At 50.0% G+C, this 21,859-nt stretch overlaps 1 protein-coding gene across 1 annotated transcript in view; it reads left to right on the forward strand.

The window, feature by feature from the left end:
* SCLT1 (sodium channel and clathrin linker 1) overlaps positions 1-21,859 on the forward strand; it is a 558,774-nt gene that overhangs the window by 440,595 nt on the left and 96,320 nt on the right. The window contains exons 18-19 of the mRNA XM_078677642.1: positions 2,671-2,749; positions 12,848-12,943. Coding sequence (XP_078533768.1) covers positions 2,671-2,749; positions 12,848-12,943 — 175 coding nt within the window. The remainder of the gene's footprint in view (positions 1-2,670; positions 2,750-12,847; positions 12,944-21,859) is intronic.

Below are 21,859 nucleotides of genomic sequence, written 5' to 3' on the forward strand. Positions count from 1 at the left end.
GTACTAAGGCTGCTTTGCAGCATGTGTAAATGTGAAAAAGACTCACACACAGTATATTGAATGATACATGCGTTATTGGCATTTACAATGTTAATAGTGAATCTATTACATATAATAATGAATGTTATTGTAAGATTGTGCCGTCCTGGGAGATCTTGATATTGTCTGCATTGGGCTTTAATGACATATTTCTGCCTGTATTTTTGTGGCGACGCTCAGAGCAAACCAGTAAGTCGGATCTTTAAAAAGTACACCCTATTATATTGTGGCTGGCCTATGTGGGGGTTCGGGGGATATTGAGGTTTCAGCATTCAGGGCTTGCTGTGGTGTAAACTGTTTGAATAGTTCCATCTTCCAACTTGTGTATATTTGTAAATTGAGTCACAGTATTGATTAGCACATGTGTATTAAAGAACTTTGCATTTTTATAGGTGAAAACACTAGCTGGACAATGGTTTATTAAGTGTTTATTTCGTGCCTAAGGAATGTGGTGGTTGCCCACACCAAATCCCTTGAGTAGGCCGTGGGCTACTTTGCCTTGCTACATTGACAGAGTCAAGTGCCACAAAGGGGTACTCGGTTCCCTGCAGAAGGGAGAGTGCAGACATATTACTTGTGAAAGACCCACTTCCTTTTCATCTAATAACCCGATTTCTTACAAAGACGAATCATCTTGTGCTCTTTTTAGGTCTCGCCTCTCAATGCGCATGCGCATTGAGCGAGATTATAGGGGCTTAAACAAGGTTTACCTAGACTGGCGATTTGATGCTGTGCCCGTACGCTTTTAGGTCAATGCGCAAGCGCATTGACCTAAAATGCGCGTGCACAACATCAAATCACCATCTGTTCCCCAGCAGCACTCCTCCCAGTCCTTTGAAGTGAAGCTTAGCTTCACTTCAAAGGCCCCTGCTGCTTCACACTCGCCGCTCTCCCCGTTTCCGCCCCATGTCCCATTTCTCCTCCCCCCTCCCCACAGCAATGCCCTCCGTCTTGTTTTCTCCGTCCCGCTCTCCCCGCTCCGCCCCGTGTCGCATTTCTCCTCCCCCTCCCCACAGCAATGCCCTCCGTCTTGTTTTCTCCGTCCAACCTTACTCCTGTTACTCCCTCCTGGACATCCGCACCCTCCAACGTTAGCCTCCCGCAGTCCGGGATTCAATCTCCTTCCCCAAGCGTCACCCATATCCCCATTCCTCCTGCACCTCCTTCCGTGCCCTGTGACCTTCCCCACATCACTCACTCATCCGAATTTATGCTTAAAAATGCTTATTCACCGTCTAGTGCCATCCACACGACATGATGGGCTCTGCATGTAATATCCCCTCTTTCCTCCATTCCTTCCGTATCGCCGCCTGTCCTGCCCCCCTCCACCCCTTCGTCCCTCCCCGAGCCCCCCTCCCTCCCAGCAGAGCCCCTAACCTTCGCACCCCGCAGCTGATGTGCCCTCCCTGTTCTCCTTGTCTTACCAATTCCTTTCCTCTGCCGACCCCCTTTTTCCTGCCACTTACCCCTTACGCCGGGTCTTCTGTGGCTGCCTGCGTTGGTGCCCCATCCCCCCAATCCCTTTGGCGCCCTTTCCTTCTACCACAGTTTCTCTTTTGCACCCTGCTATCACCCCGAGACCAACCACCCGTACATTTCACTGGGACCGCTCTTAATGACATTCTATGCCTTAATCGCTCCATTTACTGGTCGCCTCTGCTGGGAGCCCCCACCAGCTCCGTACTCACAAATATATGCCTAATCCCTCCAGTATACCTTGCGTGCCTCTTCACCAACGAGTGACCTCCAACAATATGATGTTGCTACACATGTAATATCCGCCTCGTCCTTCCCTTTAAACGATAACTTTCACAATTACTTGCCACCCCGCGATGTCCTTGCCTGCGTGCAGCACAAGACCCCTTGCCCCTACTCCGCCCATCACCAACCCCCAAGCTAGCCCAGGACCGACCCACACGGTCCCGGGCCAGTGAAGCCAGCACCAAGAACTCCAGCTGCCCCCCCTATCCTCCGACACCCCTTGATGTGCTTCTCTCCCCTGCTGCACTCTCCTGCTCTCTATAGATGTGGCCTAACGACCACAGCTGCCATCTAAGTCAAGTAAATACAAAACATGTTGCATTCCAAATGCTATAGGTGTCACATTCGCAAAAGTTATAACTATTGGCATTGTAAATGACAAAGATATCAATTTAGCTATTTTAAAAAACCAACAAATAAATAAAATATTTGTCATTTACAGGACCAATAGCTCCAACTTTTCTAATGCGAGACCTATTGCATTTCCAATGCTTGTTCCTTTTACTGTCCCTACTTGATAAATAATAATATATTCTCTCTGAATCCTCCTTATTTTCTGTTGTCCTATGTAGAGGAAGGACATGTTACCTAATGACCATAGGTACAGACTTTGGAATTAGGTAACCAGGTTTGAGTCCAGCCTCTGTTCAACATCCTGTATTCTGGGCATATCTCTTAATGTTCTCGTACCTAAATAAATATGTGTAATGTAAACTGGTGGCCATGTAAAACTCTCTAATGCCCTCGGTCCAAGTTCACACTATATTTAATAGCATAAAATAAATAAAACCAATAAAAATGTGGAATGTGTAATAAGCTCATGGCAGAATCCAATATTTACCATCCGCCTCCATCTGCTTTAATTGCTAGAAGAGAGCTGAGTCAACAAAAAGACCGGAGTCAGGAGCTGATTTCTCAGCTGGAATCTGCTACTGAAAAGGTAGTTGAGGTAAGTCAATGACTCTCCTGAGTGCTCCCTTAATGTAAACGTGGCATGAATTGTGCTGAATTGTGCCTGATTCCAGTCGTGTGGACTGTTTTGCTGATCTTACCTCTAAGAATGTTAGACTACTGCCGCAACAAATGTGGGTGTGAAGTCAGTATCATCTCGATGCTGAATGTGCTTGGTTACCGCTGGAAATGGCATTGCCATTTCACTCGAAAAGCAAAACCTGTTAAAGTGAAAGGATTCATTTTCAGTTTATGAGCTGTAGATTGTGTGGTGATTCGGTCGATATTTTTGTCGTGTTTTCCTTGCATCCCTTTAGGTTATGCCTTTGTTTGGATTACATGATGCAGCAGCAAAACATGGGAGCTGGCAGTAGATGGACAAAGCCTTGAAAATTATAAACTCATTTCTAAATGCAAAAATCGACAATGGGAATGTACGAATGCATGCAAACACAATGTTTGAGTTGTGCTAGCTGAGCGAGATGTGGAGTGAATTTTAGACCATATTTTATTCCAGATCTGGATAGAAAAATATTTCACATTGTACCTCAGTTGTAGTCTTAGGTCTATCACAAGCGTCCTGTATAAGTTCTTATTTATAGGAAGCACGTACTTTAGTGGAAAAGATAAAAGCAGAAGACAACATTTGGCTGTAGGGATGTAACAATGAGGGTTAAGCAGGGATTTACAAAAGTATTGCCTTTAGGTGTTCATATCGGGTCGCCTAGTGTGAGGTATTCCACATTTATCTTGTGATTCATGAAAGCCAAGAGGGGCTCCGTCAGAAAAAAAGCTGACTTACAGTTTTTTTAGCACAATTTTTATTGTCCATAAGCAAACAAACAGATAAGCATTGCAGAACGAAAAATGTTCTATGGTTCCCTTACAGCTTCATCATCTTTGAAGGACTCAATGAGATACATCGGCGGCGATGCTCTGCTCCCATCCCACCTGAGTAGTATAAGCCCAGCGATATGTCAAGGGTGGTCACAATCAGTGGGATAAGGAGGAGGGGAGGGGTGCATGATGGGGATAAACTCTGCCTGCAGTGAGGTCACGGCTCATCTGTGCTATCAGCGTCGCTTGCTGGGGAAGAAAAAACCCCGTTCATGTCATCCATCGGGGGCAATCCTGCACTATTGTTCGCTAGGCCTGAGGATAATCTGCAGCTCTGAGACCACAGTGAACCTCTCTCTGAAGGGCCATCTCCTCACACTCGGCCCACTTTAATAATTCAGCACGCCAGAGCAGCAAACTGGGCCCCGGATGTCCTTCCATGAGAGGCATTTTCAGGGCCAGATCAAGGAATCGGGGCATAATTGCTCTTGCTTTGGGCCTTGGGAAAAGTACTAATAGACAGTAGGAAGGTGTGAGGGGGACATGGTGCTCTGTAGCAAGACAAATGTATCTGGCAGCCATTTCCCAGTATCGTTAGAGAATGGGGCAGGCTCACACCGTATGATAGCAGTTGCACCTAATAGGTTACATTGTGAACACAATGCCTGGGCCGCCAGGAACATGACGTTGCTGTGTTTTGGTGAGAGATGAATGAGTTACTTACCTTCGGTAACAATGTATCTGTAAGAGACATATATAGTTATAGATTCCTTACCTTTAGAATTACCTCCAGGCGTCAGACTGGATCTGGAGATTTTTTCTTTAGCAGTACCCCTGCGCGTCTGTCAACTCCTCATCCGTCGTTGGCATCGTGGTCCCCGGAATGATGTCACGATGTCCACTTAGAAGCCGCCCCTGCGCGCTGATGTCAGTTTTGACATGACTTTCAACGCCAGAAGTGCAGAGCCAGGCAAGACCCTGACCACAGGTGCACATAACTAGTGCCCTGCAAGGGAGTCTCCGTCCCAAGAAGTCAAGTTGCAGAATTGGGAGGATTGATGGGCCGGTAAGGACTCCATAAATACATATGTCTCTTACAGATACATTGTTACCAAAGTTAAGTAACTTGTTCGGGTGGAGGACCCTCCCCTGCTGCTGCAACAGAAGATCCTCCCAAAGAGGCAGTCTGATCGAAGGATTGATGACCATGCTCAAGAGCTCTGGGTACCATACGCTTCGTGCCCAGTCCAGAGCCACAAGAATGACTTGGGCCCGGTCGCGCTTGATCTCCATCAGCACTCTGGGTAGAAGTGGTACAGGCGGAAAGACTTACAGGAGGCCGCAGTTCCGACTAAAAGCATTTCTGAACGAGTGCCGCCTTGGAAATTCCAACGCGCAGAATTGCTGACATTGCACGTTCTCTTCGTTGGTGAACAGATCTAACCAAGGCTCACCCCACTGCTGAAGGAGACCTTGCACCACCTCCAAGTGAAGACGCCATTCGTGATCCACCAAGCACCGGCGGCTGAGTTTGCCCGCCCTGGCGTTCAGAGAACCTGCTTGGTGTTGAACAACCAGGGACATGACCTGATGTTCCAGCCATGTCCAGAGATGAAGAGCCTCTTGACATAGGGTCTGCGACCTCACCCTGCCCTGTTTGTTGCAATACCACATGGCGGTGGTGTTGTCTGGGAATACCTGCACCACCTTCCTTTTGGGAGAGGGAAGGAAGGCCTTCAGTGCCAGGCAAATCGCCCGGAGCTCCAGCAGGATGATATGGAGCCCGGACTCCGCCGGAGACCAGACGCCTCTGATCTCCACCTCTCCCAAATGGCCACCCCATCCCAGGAGTGACGCATCTGTCGCCACTGTGAAGTCTGGTTGGGAAAGGGAGAGGGAGAGGGATCTGCCTCTGATCCAATCTTGGTTCATTAGCCACCACTGCAGTTGGAGTGCAATGCCCTCCGAGACCTGGACAAAGTCAGAAAGATTCCCCTGATGCTGCGCCCACTGGAACTTCAGGTCCCACTGCAGATCCCGAATAAGCCATCTGGCATGATCCACTAGCAGGATGCAGGAGGCCATGAGGCCCGGCATCCTCAGGGTAATTCTCACCAAAATCTGGGATAGAGGCTGAAACATCGGTTTCATGGCCCGAATATCCCGGACTTGATGCTTGGGAGGATAAGCCCAAAACTTCACTGTATCCAGAACTGCCCCGATGAAAAGGAGCCGCTGAGAGGGAGTTAGGTGTGACTTCATCATGTTGATAGTGAACCCCAGCGAGTGCAGGAGGTCTGCTGTAGTCTGGAGGTGGGAGACGACAGCCTGGGTCGATCCCTTCTTCAACAGCCAGTCGTCGAGATAGGGGCAGACTGAAACCACTGATATGCACAGATGAGCTATGACCAATGCCATCCCTTTCCTGAACACCTGAGGGGCGCTGGTAAGGCCAAAGGGGAGCACAGTGAACTGAAAATGTTCATGGCCTACCGTGAACCATAGGTAACAGGTGTGTGGGCTGGTAAGATGGGAATATGGAAGTATGTGTCCTGCAAGTCCAACGCTACCATGCAGTCTCCGGAGTCGAGGGCAGACAGCACCTGAAACAACGTGAGCATCTTGAACTTTTCCTTCCGGAGGAAGCGATTGAAGGCCCTGAGGTCTAAGATAAGATGCAGGCCTTTGCTTTTCTTGGGGGACCGGAAAGTAGTGGGAATAGCAACCACAACCTATTCTGGCACAGGGACCCTTTCAATAGCTCCCTTGGCCAAGAGAGCTGCAACTTCCTGGTGGAAAAGGGCCAAGTGATTCTTCGATATGCGATGGAAGGATGGTGGCATGGAGGGAGGGGTATTCTCGAAGGGGAGGGAGTAGCAAAACCCACCTGTCCGACGTGATGGTTTACCAGTGGGAGAGGTGATGGCGAATCCTGCAGCCCACTGGCCTCTGGTGGCCCTGAAAGGTCGGATTAGGAGGGCTTGGAGGCTGCTGCAGAGGGGTTATGGGTGGACTGGCCTGCCCGCTGGCCCCCAGACCCGCGTCGCTAGGTCCCACGTTCGCAGCCACACAGAGGCTGGGTAGCTTTTATGGACCCGTAACTGGACTGCTTCGAATGTGGTGGGGCACCCCTTCCCTAGCCACGAAAGGGGTGAAAAGCATACTGTGTGGGGCGCGAGGTTGCCATGGGGCCCAAGGATCTGGCCATATCTCTAGAATCCTTGAAGCGCTTGAGCGCAGAGTGTGCCTTGTCACCGAAAAGGCGACTGCTATCAAAGGGCATGTCCAATAAGGTAGTTTGGACATCCCCAGAAAAAAACAGACATCCTCAACCAGGCATAGCGCCTCAAGGCTACTGACGTGGAAACCGTTCTGCCCAGAGAGTTGGCGGTATACAGTCCACATCTGAAGGTGAATTTAGCTGCATCTGTACCCTCTGCCACTGCGTGGGTGAGAACGTCCCAGGCCTCCTCCGGGGACTGTGGCAGCACTTGCGCAACCGTATCCCTCACCGTTTGGATTTAAGGGCCCAAGAGGCATGCAGTGTTCACCTACTGTAGCGCTAAGCTGGCGGAAGAAAACATCTTCCTAAGGTGGTCAAGCTTCTTGGATTCCCTGTCTGGAGAAGCAGTAGGGAATATGCCCTTAGAGGACGAGGCTTGGACCACCAAGCTCTCGTGGGTCGGGTGTTGGGAGAGGAAAAGTGGGTCACCCGGGGCCGGACTGTGGCTTCGGGCAATCATCTTGTCCACAGGAGCCCCTGTGCTGGGCTTGGACCAAGTGCCCAGAAGGACGTCCGTGAGGGCTTTGTTAAAAGTGAGAAGGAGGCTCCATGAAAGGGGAAATCTCATTCCTGTACAAGCTTCTGATCTCTACATCAGTAGTTCCGAAGCCTCTATATATCCATTTCTGGGATCAGACATTGGGAAGGGAGGTGATGGAGGGGGAGTGGACACGCCTATGGTCGGACATCGCCTAGAATAATCACTCACTAGACCTGAGGAAAGCCCACTACAAAACACTATTCGATTGGTACCTAGTACCCACCAAACTTAAGCTGATTTTTCCACATTGCTCAGATCTTTGCTGGCAGGGTTGTGGCCTACTAGGGGACATCCGCCACATTTGGTGGGATTGCCCTATCATTAAACCATTTTGGGAAGAGATCTTAGCTAACATGAAAGAGTTATTGGGATATCCCTTGCCGTACTCTATAGACACGACTCTTCTGGGCCTCCGAGATGCAACCTTAGAACACCAAACCAGGGCAGACAAAGCAATCATGTGGGCGTGCATAGGGGCAGCAAAGAAGGCGGTAGCGGCTGCATGGAAGAGGAACAGTGGCACTCGTGCCTTTGGAAGATCCTCACGATGGTACGAATGTCTGATATCTTTCGCGATGACTGTAAGAATTTTGAGTACAAGTGGGGCCCGCTGGTGTCCTATCTCACAAAGGGGCTGCCGCTGGCGGTAAGCCCCCACACATTGAGGAGTCTACACTTGTTTCAATTTTAGGTTGCCATTGGGTTGGTTCCCAGACAATACTTACTATTGGGTAGCAGAGGGTGATCTGAGGCCACGAGGGAGGAGCTTACTCCACATTCCGGACGTGCCCAGTGGATAGTAAAATGGACAAGCAGGGCTTCTCCACCACGGGGGGGGGTGTTATAAAGTTGTATTTTGATCTACAGGTTCACAATGGGCTTGAGATAAGCATTATATGATTGTAAACTCCTGCTACGTAAGAAACTGTATTCTCTATCTTTAGCTCAGGGGGGCAGTGGGAGATTCATGAAGGTTTATAGCCTTGTTGTATACGGAAAGTAAAACTTTAATAAAAGTTTGACCAAAAAACCTGGCAGAAGAGGCTCCGAAGAGGCTGCTGCTGGTTGAAGCACCTCCGTCAGGAGGTTAGTCCTGACTGCCACTGTAGGAAGCTCAAGGCCCAAGGTCTCAGCCGCTGTACACAACACCGCTGCGTGGGAAGCTCCCTCCTCGGTAGCCACGGTAGGAGAGCATGCCAAGGTCTGGGGATGTATCCAAATCACTGGCATAAACTAGTTCCTCTCACCAGTCGGGCTCTTCAAACTGGTCAGCCAAAGGGTCCACATACCTCTCCCAGTCCTCCCCACCCTCTTCTGGTTGCCACTCAGGGCGGAAAGGAACACTAGGAATGAACAGGGGTATGTAAGTACCGTCCGGCACCAGTACCGACCTCTATTGATAACGGTCCGGCACCGTGTCCAAGTCGGGGGTAAGGCTGGGGTCGACGCCGGTCGGGGACATCGTCACTGGAATTGGCACCATGAAAGTTACCATGAGGTCAACTGGCGCCAATCCGGATACGGGCCTGGATCCTCGGGCCCTCTGGAGCCGGAACCACCAGCATGGAAAGCCTAGGGCCTCCAGTCAAGTCCGCGGGCCATAAGGTGCCCCAGCAGAGTTGGGCTGCCAAAGATGCTGTGAAGCACTTTGTAGAAAGCTCGAAGCTGGGCAGGGGACGCTCCAGTTCCGGGAAAAGGAGGAAAGCACAGAGCCATCGCAGAAGCAGGCTCCGAGGACGGAGCCGGAGAGCGACAATGCTCCGGGTCCCACGTCGCGTCGCGTCGGCCGACGGACGGTGCGAAGGCGAAGAGTGACGGTGCCTTTTTGCCTTCTTGTTGTGCTTCAACTTACCTGAGGACGAAGACTTGGAAGACGAATGGTATGGTGGCTCCGCAACCAGTCCTGAGACCTTCCTCTCGACCGGGACCTCGAGCAGCACGGAGCCTACTGCCGGGCCTCCAAATGCTTTCGGGGCTGCTCCCGCAAAGACTTCTGGTTCACGGCCCGACAGTCTGAGCACGGGTCGTGGTTGCACTCCAGGCACCAATGGCACACAACGTGCAGATCCGTGATGGACATCAGCTTGAGATAGGAGTCATAAGGCTTGAATCCAGTTTGGTGAAGGGACATCACTGGTGCACCAGGAGTCAAAGATTCAAAAAAGGCGTAGACAGAAAGTCGAAAAAGGTTAGTCAAAAATTGGCTATGGGGCAAGCTCTCTACGGATCTGCGCTAGGCTGGCGCGCAAAAGTCGCATCAGAACTGATGTCATCTTAGTAGACAGACACTGTGACGTCATTCCGGCGACCATGACGCCACCGACGGACGCGGAGTCGACCGACGCCAGCTACCGACGCACAGGGGTACAACTAAAGAAATAATCTCCAGATCCAGTGTGACGCTTGTTGGTAATTCTAATGATAAGGAATCTAGAACTAAAGTCTCTTTCAGATACAATTTGTGCAATACAATAATACTGGTAAAGCTTAAATCCGGCATTTCTGGAGGTGCGTGGAGTGTACTCTAAAATAGCATTGCAATGCTTTTCCGTGATTAGCAGACCCACATTCGTTGCCCAGCAGTCCCGCCAGTCCTCTAAGAACCCCCTACTTTGCCTCAGGAGTGCATTATAGTGTAAAGTGCTGGCTTTGGTCCTGCCGGTCGTAGAACATTTAGTCTTCAGGGTCTCCTATGAGGGTGGCTACTCAATCTCTGTGTGTGTGCCAGTGTGCTTGTACACTGGCCCTCACAGCTCTGTACAGAAGGAAGTGATGAGGGAGTATCTCAGAGTTGTCAACCAAATCCTGGAAGGGTTGTAGTACGCCATTGTCATGACGGTCCCCTTGGGTATACCAATGGCAGCTCTCTCCCAGTCCCACAGACCCCTCAAGCATCCGCCCGGGTGCCAAATTAGCAGGGCCGATAATGGGAGGGCTTTAGCATACGGGCGTTGGGAGTACATTTTCTGAATTGCCCTCGACTAGGCATATTGAAGGGTAGCGGACGTATATTATACCAGATAGGGACAAACTAAACAAATTAGAAAAGGAGCTTTGGAGTATGGGCTTAGCTAGAGAGACAGTGTGAGTGAGTATGGGTGAAGAGAACAACTTAGGGGGTTGTGAAATGTAAACCATGTCTCTAACTGAAAAAGGTGTATTTAGGGAGTATTCCAATTTATGCCAAATTGGAGAAATACAGTGAAATTTATCCGAGCATCTATCTTCCAATCAGGATGCCCCTTTTGGCGGATTTTGTGTTGCAGGGGAGGGTTCTCCACCTGAACCTGTCAACTCTGTGCCTTCCTGTGTGGCAATTGCGCAGCAGCAGTTGATATGTTTCAATCTTCCTCCCGAAGTCTGCAATGTTATTTTGGCAGCCAGGCTTCCCTCCACGAAGACTTTATATTCCTTCAGGTGGAACACATTTGTCAAATATTGTACAGAGAAGACTCTTGACCCTGTTTCTGCTTCAGTTTCTGATATTTTGCTTTTTTTTGTCCTTTGCCCAGGAGGGCTCTGCTCTGGGCAACTTGAAAGGGTATATTTTGGCTTTGTCTGCCTTCCTAAGGCTGCCAGACCAACCCTCCCTATTTAAATCACCTATTATACATAGATTACTGAAGGCCGCTGTACATATGATCCCTCCTGCCCCTTTCATTGTACCTTAATTTGGTTCTCACTTTGTTAATGTGCACTCCGTTTGAGCCTCTGCATAATTGCCCCCTCGGCTGCTCACCATGAAAACAGCATTCTTAGTGAGCGAGCTTTAGGCTCTATCGTTCAAACCTCCTTATTCCCTTACAAATTGGTGCTTTGCACTAGGGCCTCTTCCCTTCCGAAAGTGGTGACTCTCATTTCATATGGGTCAATCTGTCACCTACCCACTTCCACCACATCCCTCCAATGAAGAGGAAAGACTCCACCGCTTGGACTCAAAGAGAGTGCTGTTGTTCTACCTTGAACTCACAAAAGAGTTCTGGGTGGACGACCAACTCTTTTTGTTCTTGGGGTACTTTTGAGCAAAAAAAGGCTGTGTTAGCAGAAGAGGACCATCTCCTGGTGGGTCACCCCTTGCATAATAATTTGCTATGCTCTGGCCTAGAAGCAGCATCCTAAAGACTTAAGAGCACATTCCACCAGAGATAAGACTGCTACCATGCCTTTGCAATGTGGAGTTCCAGTCCTGGATATCTGCCAGGCTGCAATGTGGGCATCCTTGCACAAGTTCACGAAACATTACTGTCAGGATCGTCAAGTCCGCAGGATGGCCATTTTCGACGCTCAGTCTTGCAGGACTTCCTAGTGTAATTTTTTTCACAGTTCCTCCTCTGGGGACGGCATTGCTTGGGTATCTATTCAAATATAAAAAACCTGCTGGTCGATGTCCCTGTCTGATGAAAAAGTTAATAACCTTTAGTAACGCTTTATCTGGTAGAGACATGATCTAACCGCAGATTCCTTACTGACCCACCCATCTTCCCCATGCTGCAGGCAAGTTTCTAGGGTCAGGGCTGTTCACTTTCAAGACCCTAGTTTCTTAGAAACACACCAATGTCAGTAATATTCCTGCCTTTGCATTTCTGGTATGGAAAGTTGTGAAAAGTAATTGACATCAGTGTGCCGAGGTGGCACCTATATAGTTGACACAGACGTTACGTCCAGCGTGGATGAGGCCAACGACGTCACGCGGAGTCAGCCAACACCACCTACAGGTGAGCAGGGATATTGATCGAAGAATACTCTTCTGGATCCAGTCTGATGCCTCGGAAATTCATAGGTAAGAAATCTGCGGCTAGATCATGTCTCTACCAGATAAGGCATTACCAAAGGTAAGTAACTTGTGCTTTAAGTCCAAGGTATTCTACAGTGGATTTTGGACGCCTAATTCTACGACTACCCATTTCCCTTGACTACTCACCCACTAATTCCACGGTCGATATTTGTGTATTTCTGTAGCTATTTTATAGACATACAGAATGGTAATGTAAGTTAGAGGGAGCAAACCATTGTGTCAGAGAGAAGAGTGTATAATGGTGGAGGGAGGTTTGTTCCTGATCCATGGATATGGCTATACATGCACTCAGTTAAAAAATGTAGATGTCTCCCTTCAGGTATATGTGACATAGGCAAATACGATGAATGACTTGCACTACAACTTTCATAGTGTATAATTGTATTTGTGTTTATATAATGCTTAGTATACGAGGCGTTAAAGTGTGTTAGGCCATGTTCTGGAAGATTTTGTTCTCTAAAACAGATGTCTGGAAATAATTTGCACATTACTGAGCATTGTTGTCTGGCCAAATCTGCTGTTGATATTCATTGAATGAGGTATAGTTTCATTGTGGAGTGCAACTACTTACTGTTTACTCTTCAAGTGCGCATTTCTTAAAAAATTGTATTTTTAATATGTCCTTTCATTTTTTTATCAGTATGAAAAGCTGATGACAGAATATCAAGAGAAAACCAGCAGGCTTCAAAGGCGACTAATTCAGGCTGAACAGCGGGCTGCATCAGCATCGCAACAGGTACACTAACTACCACAGACAATAAAGAAAAGCATCTATATTTAGTCAGGTTATCTTCGTTGTATAAGTTAAATGAGTGTAGACATCTTCATTGATTCACATCTTTGTTAGACCTACATAAAGTAGTACATTGCATATTATACATTGGATATTCTTTTTGGTGTAATTAATGTGGGAATTGTGCTAGTTTATCAATTGTTTGTGTTTAGTTGGTTGTATGCCCTATTTAGGCAATCATTTCAAATGACCCGTAAATTCCAATGGGTCAATTGAAATTACAATTTGTAGTTTTTCACACGCTGGTTTTATCTGATAACAGCAGCTGAAATATCTGTTCCAAAGACTACGTAAAAGAACCATGCAGTAATGCGAAGGAAAACACCAATTCCTGCATGTTCTTCCCCAAAAACGTGTAATCCCCAATATTTACCTATCCACTGGAATTGCCATGATCCATGGTAACGATAATTCGGGGGAAATAGTGGGCATATTAATGGATCGAAACGCTTCTTCTCATTCTGTGTTTATTAAAACAAATTCAAATCCTTTTTAGGTAGAGCCTAGCAGCAGCGGTCATGCGCTGCTTGCTCTATGAGGCATGATGTATTGGAGTATGCACTGGAAGGCCTGCCCGCTCTCCACCCATATTTGTCATTGGCTTGTGTCATTGTCCTTCATAAATGCTGGCTTCTGATTCGTAAATAGGCTTGTTAGTCCCTCCTTGGTACAGCGCCTTGTCTGCATTTATTACCTCCCTTAACGACTGTACCTTATACTAGGCTTGTTACACGGTCTGCATTATAAGTAAGTGTTAGAACTGGCTATTTCTGGTAGGCTAGGGCTGACGCCAAAGCCAGGCAGAAACCACCATTCTAGTCAGGGCATGGGAGTCACACGCCAAGATAACCCCTGCTCACCCCCTTGGTAGCTTGGCAAGAGCAGTGAGGCTAAACTCGGAGGCAATGTGTAAAGCATTTGCGCCAGCACACAACAGCAACAACATCCTGCCTAAAATCACGAGCAGGTCAGAGAGCAGCTCCATGCTGCAAAGGTCAAAATAAAGCGCTCCAAAGCGCTAGAGGCAAACAAAGCGCTTCCAGGCGCTTTAGGCTATAATAAGCCCTGGCAAAAGCAAGAAAAAGTTCTCTGAAGGGAGATGCAGCTTCTCCATGCTGCCAAAGGTCCCAGAGATTCCAAGGGACAAAGCAAAGTCCCCCCAATCAGCCCAGGCAAGGCATAGGGGTCCCCCAGAAGGCATCCAGGCATCCAGGAAAGTCCATCAGGTGTCCAGGGGCTGGGCAGGGTCCAGGGCCCAAGGCCCAAGCAGCAGCACGCCCCTGGCAGGATTCAAGTTAGAAACAAGAACATTTTGGAAGGGGACACAGCCCCTTTTTATACTATAAAATCCTTTGTCTAAAGGGTGCAGGCAGTGTGAGAACCAGCTAGAACTGGTTATAGGGAACTCCTTTCAGTGTGAGGGGCAGAGGCGACAGTCGCCCAGCAGGAGGTGGAGCCAGCATTGTGGCAGGCAGGCACAGCCCTATTCACTCCCAGGTGCTATCTCCTCCCACTTCCCTGGCAGCAGATGCAGCCTTTCATCCACGGGCTGACTCAGACAACCTCCTGGGGCTCCCCAGCCCCTGCCACCCTCAAACCAGACAGTCAATCCACAAGCAGGCCCAGGCACTCCTGGAGCCAGGCTCCAGCCAATCACGTGCCAGCAGACTCACTACACATGCACCCACATGTCTAGAAGTGGTACTTCCGCATTAGACACATTCATGCCGCATACATCATTACGCAGCATTCAATCTCACAAGTTCGTACATACCAAACTCGACCCTGCACTCCCCACATATCAGGAACTACCATGGGCATACATTTTCCCCATTCATTCCTATGGGAGGGCAGGTCACTCACCACACATACAGAGAGCTCACGCACTTTACACTGTACCACAGTGAAAAAGTGTGCAGAGGCCTAAAACCACCAACACCAGGTCACAGAAACAGGCTAGGAAAAAGCAAAAAGTTTCGGGGTGAACCTGCCAAAAGGGCCAGGTCCAACAGTAAGGCTCCCTGTTTTCCGTTTTTATGGATTTTTACAGATAAATACAGACAGAAAACAATGTTTTTTCTGTCTGCATTTATTTTTAAAAGTTGATAAATACAGAAAATGGTGCTTTTTTTAAGTAACTCTCCATGCTGTCTTTCATGAATTATGGGCCAGCAGCTGAGCAGATGGACAGCATGAGAAATTAATAAACAGGATGAGATTTCTTTAAATAAAAGCATATGTCAACATTCGTTTATATCATAATGCTAGTATTTACCAGTGGATATATTATGTAATATTTGGCCGCTTAAATAGCTAAAACACGACAGACATCAAAGTATGAGTGCGCATCTATCAGTTAAATAGAAATGGAAATGTACAGTTTTACAACATCATTTATACGGAAAACAAAAAATGAATATGGATAAATACAGACGGAAATGGCCCAAAAATAAATACCATAAAACCGGGAGCCCTAATTATAAGTCAGTGAGCACAATTTTGTTTATTGACACTGATGGGGACAATGGCGGTTGTTTTTTGTATTTACGGCGCACCCACACAGAACAATGGCAGCCTCTTTTCTTATAGAGCGATATGCCGCTCTAACTTGCATGTGGAGCGCGGCGCCCGCTTTAGGGACACTGAGCCCAGTTCCAACTTTTTTTTCGTAAACTTTGAAGTTGAGCATGACGTCTGCTTCAGCGACACCGTGCTTAGTTTAATTTTTTTTAACTTTAATATTAAGCGCGCGGCGCCCGCTTCAGGTACAACGCGCTCAGTTTCTTTATCTTTTTCTATCTTTAATAGTAAGCATGGCGCCCGCTTCACGGACACCGCGCTCTGCAATACACTAGGTAACGCTTTGGGAAAAGTTTGAACTACTAGTATTGTAAATGACAATGCTTTTTAATATAAGAAGAGGCCGTATTTACAATGGCCATAGCTCAAAATTGCAATTGTGAGACCTATTGCATTGTAAATGCTATTGAAAAGGGGCGTGATTAATGCTGAAAAATACTATAACTTTTAGTACTTTCTGAGGCTCCAATTGTTCACTGAAATATCTATGGAGCGTTTAAGATTGCAGGTTTTCCACCCGTGGCAAGAGCCGTTAAACTGACATGTCGCCCCACCTCGCAACCGTAGCCAGAACCATCTTTGCCAGAATGCAAGAGACAGAGGAAATCAGTGGTGCAGTTTGGACAGAACTAGTTGGCACAACATTTTTCTCCTTATGTCCTTTGTTACTGGATTCAGTTGAAATTCTTTTTATTAAACATTTTATTGTCAACCACTCGTGCTACCATCAGCATGTAGTTCAGAACAATCAAAACAAAGTTTGGATTTGCTCACTCCTGTTCCCATATCGACTTATGTAAGGTTCCAAGTGCATCCCTAGAAGTGGATTAGTGTTGTTATTAAGTTAGAGCTCTCAATAATTGGACAAAGTCCTCCAGATCTTAAAATGTTCCTGATAAAATCCCCTTGCTCTGTAAACTAGAATCTCCAGACTCATGCAGTGGTTCAAACCCTGTCCCATTGCTCTTGAGATAGATGGTTTAGATTGTTCTTGTTTTTAGCAAGCAATATCCTGCTTAACAACTAGCAATACCTTGCTTAGCGACTAGCAATCTGATATACAGGACTGCCAATTTTAGTGATTTCAGTCAGTGTCAATTGTTATGTGAAGTCGTGCCAGCCTTGGATCATCTGGCAATTTCCCATCCAATACAACTTCCAAGTGTGGTACAACCCCTCCCAGAAGGGTTTTATGTTACTGCATAGCCCAATTGTCTTAACAAAATCACCTGTATGGGTCCTACATCTGAGGCATATAGCAGAGGCTATTTGCCGACACCTCGAAAGCTTAGAGTGGGTGAGGTAAGTGGGGAATAAATGCATTTGATGAATCAGATGAAATTAAGGGACAATGGCAGATTTACTTGTGGCCATTCTGGTCTCAAACCACTCATCAGCCAGTTCATCAACACCCCCATCCCAAATTCTTCTTAGTTTGTCAAAGGAGACTGGGGTATTGATATCAGAGAATGGTATATTTGGAATATTTTGTGTTCTTTCAGTCCCCCTTTAGTAGTTTGGGTTTTAGCGGACTGAGGTCTGGAAGTTCACTTAGCGTTGTAATATATGAGGTCAAATAGATTCCTCAGTTGGAGATGGGGCGTGGCCGAGAGCCGAGCATGGCGGACGCTTGTTGAGTTAGCTCCGTCCTCTGCCCGGTAAAACTAGCATATTATCCTGTTACCCCGACGGCCTAGCGACCCGCCCGGGTCTACAAGAGGCGAAGACACTGCGGAGCGAACCGGTCGGAGTCTGGTGCCCAGCGACACGACCTACGAGGCGGGATAGCATCTGAGGCGGGCGCGGCCTGCTGCCGGACCGGGAGCCGCGGCCTCGTGTGAGGGGCGGCCCCGCAGGGGGTCCGTCCGGCCTGGGGCGCTGTGCTGCCGGGAGGGGGAAGCGAAGGGAGATCGCTGGCGGAGATGGAGTGGTACCGGCGCCGACCCCCCCCGAACACTGCTGGAGCACGGGGAGTGCACCCCCCACGACACTGGCTGAAGTAGCGAGGGCCCGCTGGAAACGGGGAAGCCGCGGTGAGACGGAGTAGGTGGCGCCGCACCGGAGACAACGCGCAAAGGGGCTGCGCAGCACGGCGGAGGCCGTAACTCCTGGGACCCACGCCACACTCGAGCCCCGGCCGGGCAGTGCAGGAGGTGAGGACGCTTCCGCGCCACCGGCACAGCGGCGTGGGTGAATACCCTGCGCTGCGGGAGTGCTGGGGACGCGGTGCGGGGGGCCCTTGGTGAAGAGCGGCGCTGCGACCTGGCTGGCCACACAACGGGGACGGAGAAGACACAGCGGGAGACACCCTGCATTATCGGAAAGGGGCCCAATCCTAGCGGGGACGTCAGACGGCGGGACGGCCGTACTGTCTCCAGACCGGGGGCCGGCTTTACACTATAGCGCTTGGGGGGTCCACCCCTGGTAATAACAGAGACACCGGAGGCCGTGCTGCGCACGACGAGAGTCCTGCTGAGCACAGGGACTACCGTGGTAGGGGAGGCGCACGACACCAGCCTTCCTGCCTGAGGAGAGGAGACGCCATTGAAGTGAGGAGGGCCTGCTCAGACGAGAGCTTGGAGGTACCGGAGGGGGGACGCGCGACAAGCCGACCCTGACCTGAGCGGCCCCCGGACAGGGTACTAGCCATAGTGCAACGCTCTCCCCTGGGCACAGTGCGCCCAACCACTGCCGAGGCCCAGGCAGGACCAACTGGCCGGGGCTTGATCTCCACTTAGGCGTGCTGTGTGTGCAGTTGGACGACACCATACCACTTCGCCCACACGCGGAGCATAGGCAGCAAAGATTTGAGACCGGCGCAAGCGGGCCATCAGAGACACGACCCTCTGCACACTGGAACGCAGTCCCCTCGGGGGCGCAAACACCGCCATCCTGTCGTCGAGGACGATGGGCAGGAACAGGACCAAGATGCCGGAGAGGGGCGCTGACCTGACGCAACAGTCTACTGGTTCAGAAGACCCACTGGCCTCTTCTAACGTGGAGATGGTGCCACCAACGGGCCAGACCTCACAGGAGGCCAAATTAGACCTTATACTGACAGAGATACGGGCTTCCAGGGAAGCGATGGAAACGCGAATGGACCAGATGGCAACTGGCATGTCTCTGCTACGCGCTGATCATAACAAGCTGGCAGAAAGGGTCACGGAACATAAACTGGCCCTGGACGACTTGATACCACAGCAGACAGAGCACTCCACGAAAATGGAAAACATGGAGAAGCAGCTGAAATTAATGTGGGAGAAGATGGACGATGCGGAAGGGAGGACACGCCGCAACAACGTGCGAATTCTAGGAATTCCGGAGCGCAGCGAGGGGAGGAATCCGACGCAGTTTGTAGAGGATTGGTTGCAGAAACTTGCAGGGCCACAGGAACTTACACCTCTCTACAGTGTGGAGAGGGCACATAGGATGCCGGGTAGACCACCGAAGCCAGGAGCGGCGCCTCGCCCTTTAATAGCTCGCCTGCTCAACTACAAGGACAGAGGCATAGTTTTGCGGGTGGCACGAGAGAAGGCGCCTATACGCTTCGAGGACAAGACTATATCGATCTACCCAGACTTCACCCCGACGGTGCAAAGGGCCAGAGCCACGTTCCTGAGTGTGAAGAAACGTCTACGAGACAGAAACCTGAAATACGCTCTGCTGTTCCCTGCCCGCCTGAAAATAATCCACAACAACAAATCACTTTTCTTCGACACGGCCGAGGAGGCGGCAGAATGGATGGAAGTGACGTTGACGCCACCCAATTCGCAAGACCCACTAGGGGGAAACAACGGAGGAATGGACCGCCGCGAAGGGAGAAGGAAAGGCCTGCAGAGGGTTCCACGCATGAGGGGATGGAGATCACGAGCGGTACGGATGCCCTGACTGATAGGCGGATGGCACAGGAGAGGGCCCGGCTGACGGAGGCCGCTCTAGCCGCACACAACGCAGGCGGCGCAGCGATTCTAGATAGCGCCTCTGATGCCCGGACGGAGGTGTCCGGCTCTGCAGATAGCCTGCAACTTTTTCCAAAGATAACCGCTTAGGAGGCGAATGAACTTTAATGGGACTTCAGAAGACTCCGACTGGTAATGTACAGGATACATGAAGGACACGGGGCGGGTTGGCTGGGGCTGGGGGCACGTACACTAGCCAGGGCATGACGCCGGGACTCCGGCGGGGCCCGGGCGAGGGAGAGCGGGACCACACCCCCAGGGCGCAGCAATGGTTCTGTTAGATTGTCACCCCAGTTGGGTGCTAGTGTTTGGACCTCATAGTTTCTTGAGTGGGGACCTTAATGTTTTGGGGATGTTTGTACTCGGGGCACTCAAGGCAGCATATGCAGGTATTCTTATAACATGGCGGGTTATACTGGTTCTACTGGACGCAAACAGACATGGGGTCACTTAGCGACTACAAAATGTGCACCTGGAATGTGAGGGGGATGAGCTCGGTTCATAAGAGGCACAGGGTGCTGGCGCAGCTGAATAGGAGACGTGTTGCGGTGGCATACTTACAGGAAACACATTTGAATAGGGATGAGGGTGCGAAACTGCTTAAGAAATGAAAGGGGCAACTGTTTGCCACTACTTACTCTGTGTTCTCCAGGGGGGCGGCAATATGGGTCAGGAACTCGGTCCCCTTTAAGATGCTGGAAGAACGGCTAGACCCGGAGGGCAGGTATGTGCTTATAAAGGGATTGTTGGACGGCTCCCCTGTTGTGTTTGGCTGTGTGTCAGGGGGGGTTTTAACCACGCTTAACAGAGCGATTGCTGATTGGTCGGACACCGTGTGGATTATTGGAGGGGATTTTAATGCAGTTCTAGACTTATCACTGGACAGGTCGCACCCACCACTGCAGGCTGCGGAAAGCAGGAGACAGGCGGAAGCACTTTCTCAGTGGGCGGCGGGTTGGGAGCTGGCGGACATTTGGAGATGCATGCACTCGTCGGACAGAGAGTACACCTTCTTCTCCCCTCCCCATGGTTTACACACGAGAATAGATCACATATTTTGCAACACGACACTGCTGGGGAAGGTGATCGCCTCGGAACACATGGGTAAAACCTTCTCGGACCACAATCCGGTTGAAATTACGCTGCGATGGGGCAAGATGCCTACTCCGATACCGACGTGGCGCTTGTCCCCGGAACTGCTGGAGGACACTGTTTTTAAGGCCACCATGGCGGATGGCATCACACAGCATTTCCACATTAATGAAGGCACGGCTAGCACGCGCCTGATTGGATGGGACGCCTTTAAGGTGTACATAAGGGGGGAAGCAATGAACGCACGCTCGGGTATGAGACGTATGGTACTGGAGAAACTTAGAGAGGTGGAGGGCCGGCTGGCCATGTTGGAGAGGGAGGCTGCGGGTACGAACCTGCCTTTTACACCTTTGCAAGAGGCGCACATACAACATGCTGAGTTGTTGGAGGAACTTCGTGTCCTGGACTACAGGGAATACACATGTAGACAACATACCCATGCAGACAGATCGGGTCCCCTATTGGCCCGATTGCTGCGAGATGCCCCGGCCCCTAATCCTGTGTTAGAGTAATGGATCAAACAGGGAGGTTGGTGACGACACAGTTAGATATCAACGCTGCCTTTCGTGACTACTACGGGTCACTGTATGGTCCACATCGGCATATGTCGGATGAGGCATTTGGCGTGTTCGTGTCGGGCCTCGAGCTCCCGCGTCTAGAAAAGACCCAGAGCGACGACCTGGCGCGACCCATATCGGTCGCAGAGATACGGCAGGCAATACGGGCACTCCCGAGGAATAAGACCCCAGGAACGGACGGTCTGCCGGCGGAGTTTTATGGGGCGTTCATAGACCTGCTGGCCCCGCGGTTGCACGTGGTGTTCAACGAAGCGAGGAAAGCAGAGGGGTTACCGCAGTCCACACTGCAGGCCCTAATTGTCTCATTACCCAAGCCAGGTAGGGACAGCCTACGGCTGGCTAACTACAGGCCGTTGTCCTTGCTGAACACTGACCACAAGGTGTTGAGCAAGGTGTTAGCGACGAGACTGGCACGATATATCCCAGGCCTGATCCACCCGGACCAATGTGGTTTCGTGCCAGGCAGAAGCACGGCGATGAACTTGAGGAGGCTCAGCCAGCTGATGCTTCACGAGCATTTACCCTCAGCAACGGAGGGCTGTATCTCGTTGGATCCGCGGCAGGCGTTCGATTCCCTACGGTGGGATTATATGTTTGCAGCACTGGAACGGTTCGGGATCCCGGCTGACTTTACAGCTTGGATCCGACTG

This window comes from Lissotriton helveticus, chromosome 2_1, assembly GCF_964261635.1.
Source record: "Lissotriton helveticus chromosome 2_1, aLisHel1.1, whole genome shotgun sequence".
In the NCBI taxonomy this organism is placed as follows: Eukaryota; Metazoa; Chordata; class Amphibia; order Caudata; family Salamandridae; genus Lissotriton; species Lissotriton helveticus.